This window comes from Equus przewalskii, chromosome 15 (genome assembly GCF_037783145.1).
Source record: "Equus przewalskii isolate Varuska chromosome 15, EquPr2, whole genome shotgun sequence".
Lineage (NCBI taxonomy): Eukaryota > Metazoa > Chordata > Mammalia > Perissodactyla > Equidae > Equus > Equus przewalskii.
The window spans coordinates 5,780,945-5,788,895 of NC_091845.1; the positions used below are offsets into that span (position 1 = coordinate 5,780,945).

The window sequence follows — 7,951 nt, forward strand, 5'->3', positions numbered from 1 at the left end:
GTGGATGATCTCTGACTCCTCTCAGCTCCTCCAATCCTCGTCTTCGCAGCTGGAGGACTCTTTCTAAACACACACCACATCAGTCTCTCCCCTGCCTATAACACTCCCTGGCTCCCCACTGCCCCCAAGGGAAAGTCTGCCTTCTCTAGTCTGCCCCGGCACACCTTCCTGCCCCACACCCGAAGGCCCAGTGGCTCATGCCACCCTTCACCCCATGCTCCTCTCAGAGCCACAAATCCCTCCATCCATCACACCATCCAGTCCCACCCCACACAGTGGGCCCTCTGCCTGCAATGCCTTTCTCCTCATCTGTCTGGCAACTCTTGCTCATCTTTTAAGACCAAAAGCCACCTCCTCCAGGAAGCAGTCCCAGATCTCAGGCTGGGTTAAACCCCGCCTGTGCTCCTCTGTCCCCTACATGCCCGTGGATCCCTACACCAGGCCTTTACATTGTACAGTCTATCTTCCCCAGGGCAGGAGCTCCTATCCGGGCCCTGGCTCTGGAGGGCCAAATCCCTGGACCTTAGCCTCCTCCCAACCAATTTGTGGAGGAAAAAAAAAAAACTTTATTGATAAATAAGATACAGTGAAATAAATAGCAACGGTTTTTCAAAGAATAAAAAGTTGAGCAGTCTCTCAGTCTCTTTCCACCCCGCCTCTTGCTCTCGGCTCTGGCTTCTTACTGGCCACGTTGGACGTTGAGGCCTTGGTGGACGTGCAAGGCCTTCTCAGGTCCTTGGGCGCCTCTGTCTTCCCGGCCAGTGGTGCAGGCATCGTCTTGGACCCACTGCCCTTAGAAGGAGCGGTGGCCCTAACTTTTGGCCCCTCCCTGGCCCCCTGCGCAGTGGCCTCCTTGGGGACCTTGTTCCCCACCTTCTTTCTGGCTGGGGAAGCAGTAGCACTCTTGCCCTGTGAGAAAGCAGACCAGGAGCCAGGTGACAGAGCTGGCAGGGCTGGGCACACAGCTGGGAGCTCACGAGAGTAAGGTGGAAACCCCTGGGTGGCTCTGGACAAGTGACCTCCACCTCTCTAAGCCACAATCTATATGTAAAATGGGGATGGCGAGCCTCAGGGTTATGGAAGGCCGGAGAGAAGAAAGTGAACTGTGCTTTGTAGGAAAACTAATTGCCTACTTCCCGCTGGCCCTTCCCGGGGCTGGTGCGGGACGCCCGAGCTCCGGCCCGTTCAGGGTGGAGGCTCCGACCAGAGACATCCCGCAGGCACCTACCTTAGTGACCGTGGGTTTTGAACTCTGACTCCCAGCTTTCGTTTTCCTGTGGGCCTCAGGATCTGCTGGCAGGTGGGGGAGGGCGTATGGGAATGACCCTTTCAGGAGGAGCTGCTGGTGGGCAGGCAGGTTCAGGGGCCCCGGAGCCCAGTCCTGCCCGGGCCCCAGTTCTCACCCTGACACTTACAGGCTGTGTTACCTGGAGAAAGTTGTTTAGTTGCTCTGAGCCTAGATGTCCTAGTCTGCAAAATGGGCATAACAGCATCTCTCTCATAGGATCATTGGAGGATTAACTGGACTGTGCATGACCATCCCTCACTCCAAACAAAGCACCGGGAGGACCCCCTGCTCCGTGCCTGCCCACACCAAAGGCCCCTAAGAGTTTATCAGCCTCTAGTCTTTGCTGCCTTCCACACAGCAGCTGGGATACATTTTTAAAAATACCTTGGACCCTAGCTGTGTCTTGTTCAGAGTCCTTCCATGGCTCCTCATCGTCTTCCAGATAACGTCCAGATTCCTACTGCCTTTCACAGCCCCCTCCCGCTTCCCCCTCCCACACTGCTCACGGAACTGTTCGCACCTCCTCCAGAGCTCCCCCTTCTTCCTAACTCCAGGCCTTTGCATGGGCTATTCTCCTGCCTGGGATGCCTCCTCCAGGAAGTCTCCCTTGACCCTTCTCAGAGACAGCAGGCTCCTTCTCTCTCCGGGTTCCCGTGCCCACCCCAACCTGTTCCCCTGAGGTCTCAGGTCAAGCCTAGATAAGGACACCCCTCCCAGAGCTGGCCCTCCATCCCGCCTCTGGCCAGAGGCTGCCAGAACACACTCCATGCCCTCCTCTCACCCCTTTCACACACCTACCTTGGCTGCTCCTTCCGCCTTTGACCTTTGACTTCCTGCCGGGCCCGCTGGCACTAGGAGGGGCCCGTGTGGCCTTGTCTGGCTGGCTGGGGGCCTTCCTGGCCTCGCCTCGTCTTGACTCTTGGTCCTTGGTCCGGCTGCCTTTCTTGGGGGCCTTCTTCTCGGCTGCACCTGGTTTGAGGGAAGCCGTCATCACCTCTCCTGGCCTCCTGGGTCCCTTCTTCATCTCACCTGCATTGGGAGGGTCCTTCTTTGCCTCACTCGGTTTCTTGGGGCCCTTCCCCTTGGCCTCACCGGGTCTCCTGGGGGCCGTCGTGGTGGATGTCTTCTTGGATTGGATTTTCCTTTTGTGCTTGGGAACTAACTGGCAAAGGAGAGAAAGGGGTGAGATTGGGAGCAGAAGTTCTGGGTGTCTCAAGCCCCTACACTCTACATCAGGTTCAGAGAAGAAGGCCCCATTCCAAAAGAGGGGGCAAAGAATGTGGTCAAGGGCCTGGGAGAAGACACATGACCCCTCCTAAATGCCCAAAGCCGTAACCCACGCTGTCCTGTATCGTGCTGCCAGGGAGGGGTGTCACCATTCAGGAGCTGGGGGACCTGAGTCTCCAAGACTCGCCCAAGGTTCTCCTCCCTCCCTGCGCTGGTGTCTGCTTCATGAGGGCACAACCACGCTCTCCCCACCCCCATGTCTGGAGGCCTCAAAACCAGGCTTCTGGGAACAAGTCCTGCACACTGGGAGCCCCGACTCCGGTCCTGCATGAATCTCCTTGGACTCTACCCCAAGCCTTCCCACGGACTGCCGCTCTGACTCCTCCTCCGTCTCCCCCAAGGCCCCGCCCCATTTCACACCTCTACTTCTCCATGCCTTCCTCTCCCTCTACGCCCAGCAGAATAAGGACTTCGAGCTCAGATAGCTCAGAGTTCACAACTTCCTTTCGGCCTCCCCAGCTCTGTGACTTGGCCGAGTCTTCTCTTCCCCACTGGCCTCAGTCTCCCCATCTTTACAGTGGGGCCATCAGGGAGGTGTGAGTGGCAGGGGGATATGAGGTCCCCTGACAAACAGATGGTTCCTGCTCTTCTAGATCCCGGCTCTGATGACGTTGCTCTCCCTGCCCCTGAGCCCTCATGACTCACCATTATCTGCCAAGACCAGAAATGACCCCTACTCCCACACACACGCATTCCTAACTCCGTGATGTCCCAGGCTCTGCAGCCCCACTCAGCCACACGTGCCCATCTCTTGCTCTCCTTCTCCTCACCCCATGCACCTGGGCTTGCCATGGCTTGTGTCCAAGCTCTGACCCACCCCCAGTTCTGTGAGGGTGGGACTTCCTGTGTTTAGCCACCCAGTTACCACAGGGACTGGAACATGGTAGTTGAGATTGTTCCACAGTGTTCCATGGTGACTGTCAGAGCAACTGTTATGTGCTGAGGCATGGCAATGACAGGCAGACCCCCATGTCTGGGTCCCTGAGATTTCTCAGGTGGCAGCTGGCAGTAGTGATGCTGGGGCTTGATTTTGTGCCAAATCTTCCCTCAGCAGTGGGTGACCCTGGACAGGTCCCCTCTGGGACCCTCCTCTTTGAGAGAGGAGGACGTGGTAGCTCAGGGGGAGTGCCAGCCTTGGTTTGGGGACCCCAGGTTTGGAGCCAGAGAACATGGGGAGCAAACCCCAACTCTGACCTTCCAGAGCCCCAGGTTGGGTCGGCCTCATCCGTGGTGAGGAATTCCAGGAAGGGGCTGTGGATGCCAAGGACCCAGAAGTGAACACAAGTGAGACAGTCCCTGGGTACTGAACACCCTGGGTACTGAACACCCCATGGCGAGGAAGGTGGGCACAGCAGGGTGCCCAGGGCTGTGTGGGGGCCCAGACGGAGCACACACGCCAGCCTTCCCAGAGGACAGGGTGTTTCCGAGAAGACACCGGAAGAACAAGAGGGAAAAATAGGAGAAAGGCCTTCCAGCAGGGAAACAGCACACAGAGGCCAGGAGGAGAGCTGGACTGGCAGCTCGAACCCTGAGGCTAAATGTTTCTCACCCTGTGGCTGCCCCCTTACCCCCTCGCCCCAGGCAGGCTCACCTTGAAGCTGCCGGTGGCCCCCCTGGCCTTGGAGTTGGTGGGCCTGACCAGGAGGCCACGGTGCATGCCTGTGGCCAGGGCCTGCTTCAGCAGGTACTTGAGCCGTATGACATCCATCGCAGGGTACTTGTTCAGGATATAAACCTTGATGGCCGCCACTGAGGTGCCCCGGCGCTGCTCCCCTGCCTGCAGCGCCTCCAGCACCATGTGCAGCACGGGAGGGTGGCGGCGTGGCGCTCGGACACTGCTGTGGCTTGTGCCTGCGGACAGACAGCAGGACATCACCCAGAGCCCAGACCACCCTCAGGCCTGATGGACCGCAACACGCCCAGTGAAGCACGCACAGGCACCAGCCAGGCCCGGGGCTAGTGGGCAAGGGGTCGGGGGATCGAGTCCACCCCGCTGGTGCCTCTGGCCACAGGCCTGGGAGCAGCCCAGGGGCAGGGCACATGCCACACACTCCATAAAGGCTCACTGAAAAAACTAAATAGGCCTTCTAAAAAACAAACCTAAATCAGGTCAGTTGTCTAAACCTAACACCAGTTCACAGGAAATCCAGGGCCTCTGTGAGGGGCCACCGGGCCGGATTGGCTAACTCCTGACCACGAAGAACTCTGTGGGGCACACAGCCCGGCTTCTACAAGAACCCGAGGAGGAAAAAAAGTGGGGGGCCAGAGATGAAAGACACCGAAGGGAGCTTTCAACCAAACGCAGCGTGGGGTCCTTGCTCAAACTCAGAATGCCAGTGAAATGATCCAACTGGAAAAGAAAAGTCAGCTAGATAAATACGAGCACTGGAAATATTTGATGATATTAAGGATGATACCAGTTTTTTCAGGGATGCTAATGGTATTGTAATTATTTTGTAAGAGGTTCTTATCTTTTAAAGATAAATAATGGACTATTTACAGATGAGATGATAAGTCTGGCATTTGCTTCGAAATAACCCAGTAGATGAAATAAGAGTAGCCACAGGCTGATAACTGTTGAAATTGGACGATGGGCGCTCGGGGCAGGGGTGGGTGGGTGCGGCTCCCTATACCCCTCAGTCTACTTTAGTATCCATTTGAAAGTTTTCATAATAACATTACAAAAGAATTCCACTCCTAGGTCTACACCCAAGAGAAATGAAAATATATGTCCACAAAAACGTTTGTACACAAAATGTTCACAGCAGCATTATTTATAATAGCCAAAAAGCAGAAACAACCCAAATGTCCATAAATTAATGAATGGGTAAACAAAATGTGGTATAGACCTAAAATGGAATATCATCCAGACAAAAGAAGGAATGAAGTAGTTCCTTGAAAACATTACATTCAGTGAAAGAAGACAGTCACAAAAAAATCACATATTGTGTGATTTAATTTATATGAAATGTCCCAAATAGGCAAATTATAGAAGACAGAAAGCAGATTAGTGGTCGCCAGGGGCTGGGGGTAGGGGGTGATGGAGGGTGACTGCTGATGGGTGCAGGACTTCTTTTTGAGATGACATAAATAATCTAAAATTGACTGTGAAGATGGATACACAACTGTGAATACATTAAAAGCCATTGTACGCTTTAAATGGGTGAACTGTATGCGTGTGAATTATATCTCAATAAGGTGTTATAAAAAAAGGTTGGAAAAGAGAATAGGATCGAGGGGTGGGGAGGGAGGAAGCATGCGACACCTCCAGTCACCCTAAGGTGTACAAAAGTGGTTTAAATATGAAACCTGATTTAAATGTGGTGATTAGCAAAGTATATGATGCAGCGCAAGGACGTGGTACCCAGGATGTAGAGCTTGAGATATGGCAGCGGGGCACAGAGGGCGTTAAACGTTGATTTCTGATCAATTTGCAAAACTTAAAGACTCAATAAAGAAATCAATTGGCTAAAATATTTTTTTTAAAACACATTTTAAAGTAGGGGAAAAAAACCCACCCCAAAACTCTAGATCGCGAGCACAAATTGTGAAGAGACTTAGTCTAATCCAACCCCTATGGCCTCCTGGCCAGGAGGAGCCCAGCATCTGGGAATATTCACTTTGGGGCCAAAGCCTGTGAATGGGTGGAGTCCCGGCTCAGTCCCCCCAGGATTTCAGGGGGCCTCAGTCTTCCCATCTGTCCAGTGGGGACGGGGTCCTCTAAGGAGGTCTGAGCCCTCCCAGCTGCAGTGTTAGAGGGTTTCCGGAGGGGCCCTCGGGCCTGGCCTGGAGTGATGGCCCCTCCCCTGTCTCCCCCAAACCACGCCCTGTCTCAGGGAGACCCCCAAGACTCCTCCCTCCCCTGTCCCTCCAGCTGGACTCAGCTCATTTGGCAGTTACTCAACGTCCACTGTACCCCGGGACGCCCAGAACAGAACTCCCGCCTCCCCCGAACTTGCCCTCCATCTTCTCTCTCCTGGTGACGGCGCCTGCCCCCATGCCTAACCCAGCCACCCTAGCATGAGCCCAGGGGCTGTCCTGGCCCTCCCCTCCCCTCCCCCATTACACCCACTCTGCCCCTTCCAGGAGGCCGGGCCTCTCCTCTCTGGCCCCAGGGCCCAGCCTCTGCCCTGCTGCCTCTCTCCCTTTCCAATCCTTTTTCCTCACTCCTCTCCCACCCTCACCTCCCCTGCCTCCAGTGGATGGGCTGACAAGCCTCACCACTCATGGCCTCGGAGGCCCAGGCTGGCCTTGCTCTGTCTCAGCATTGTTCTCCCCACTGTTCTCTCCCTCTGCCCCAAGCCAGGAGGACTGGCACCTCCCCACAGGCTCCACCAGCACTCTTGCCTCTGGGCCTTTGCCTGTGTTGTTCCCTCTGCATGGGGGGCCTTTCTCCTCCATGGTCACTCAGGCAGCTCTCATCCTTCCCAGGCCAGAGCGAGCAACTCCGTCCTGTGCCCCTGAGGCACCTGGAATCTCCCCCCGCCCCCCTGCCCCCCCCCCCCCCCGCATGCCCCAGGAGGCTTTGCAAATACACAGAACACTTTCCCTGCCCCACCCTCTGTCCCCTGGGTGAGGCTTATCCCTCCTTCAGGGGTCACTTCCTCCAGGAAGCCTTCCCTGACCCCCCAGAGTGGGTTAGGCGACTCCTCTGAGCTCCTACAACCCTCTGGGTTCCCGCCATTAAAGCATGTGCCACATTGTCAAATGGCATCTGTTAATGAGGCACGCTTGCCCGTCAAGCTGGGAGCTCCTGGAGGGAATGAACTGGGTCTATTTGCTTCAGTGGACTTTATGTCCAGAGAAATCCGGAGGCACCGTTTGTTGATTGAAAATTGGGATGCAGCCCTAGATCCAAAGCCCAGCCCTGCACCAAACGCTGGCGGTCCCTCCAACCAGCTGCCCCACAGCTGCTGCCAGTGCGAGCCCTCCCCCACAGGAAATGGGCTCCAGCTGGGGAGGCCCCGCTCTGCCCTCTTCCCCTGAGCTGGGCTGGCCTCAGCACCCCCGGGCCCTACCTGGCCCCTGCTGCCTCTGGCGACAGCTCTTCTGTCAGATGGGCAGTGGAACCCAACAGTCCAGGCTGGGTGCTAGAGCCAGACAGCCGGTGGGAGAGGACAGGGCTCGCAACGGTGAGGGAGGAGCTGCCTCCCCTTGCTCACCTGGCTTTTCAGTCCCAGACGACCCGGGCAACCCCACTGTGGAGGTCGTGGAGGTCACGGAGGTCGAGGTGTCGCTGGAGGCAATGCTCCCGGGAGCCATCGCACAGGCAGGCGCAGACACAGATGCTGGTAGCTGGCCGCCTCCAGGTGTGAGGCTGCCAGGCCTGCCTGCCCGTCTTATATACCAGCAGCCCGGCCCCCCACCACTCCAATT

At 56.2% G+C, this 7,951-nt stretch overlaps 1 protein-coding gene across 1 annotated transcript; it reads right to left on the reverse strand.

Moving 5' to 3' along the window:
* Window positions 1-527: 527 nt before the first annotated feature.
* H1-8 (H1.8 linker histone) lies at window positions 528-7,951 on the reverse strand. Its single transcript, XM_008531016.2, has 5 exons — window positions 7,738-7,951; window positions 4,167-4,426; window positions 2,087-2,450; window positions 1,229-1,293; window positions 528-909 (listed from the first exon to the last, which is right to left on the reverse strand). The coding sequence occupies exons 1-5, from the start codon at window positions 7,835-7,837 to the stop codon at window positions 637-639; spliced, it is 1,062 nt and encodes a 353-aa protein (XP_008529238.1). The 5' UTR covers window positions 7,838-7,951; the 3' UTR covers window positions 528-636.

What these genes read in the sequence shown, in the direction of transcription:
- H1-8 (XM_008531016.2), bottom strand. Translation starts at nt 7,837, where the DNA reads ATGGCTCCCGGGAGCATTGCCTCCAGCGACACCTCGACCTCCGTGACC. An exon ending in GGGCCACCGGCAGCTTCAAG is followed by an intron (nt 2,451 to 4,166) that starts GTGAGCCTGCCT and finishes CTCCTTTGCCAG; the next exon opens with TTAGTTCCCAAGCACAAAAG. An exon ending in CAAAACCCACGGTCACTAAG is followed by an intron (nt 910 to 1,228) that starts GTAGGTGCCTGC and finishes GCTTTCTCACAG; the next exon opens with GGCAAGAGTGCTACTGCTTC.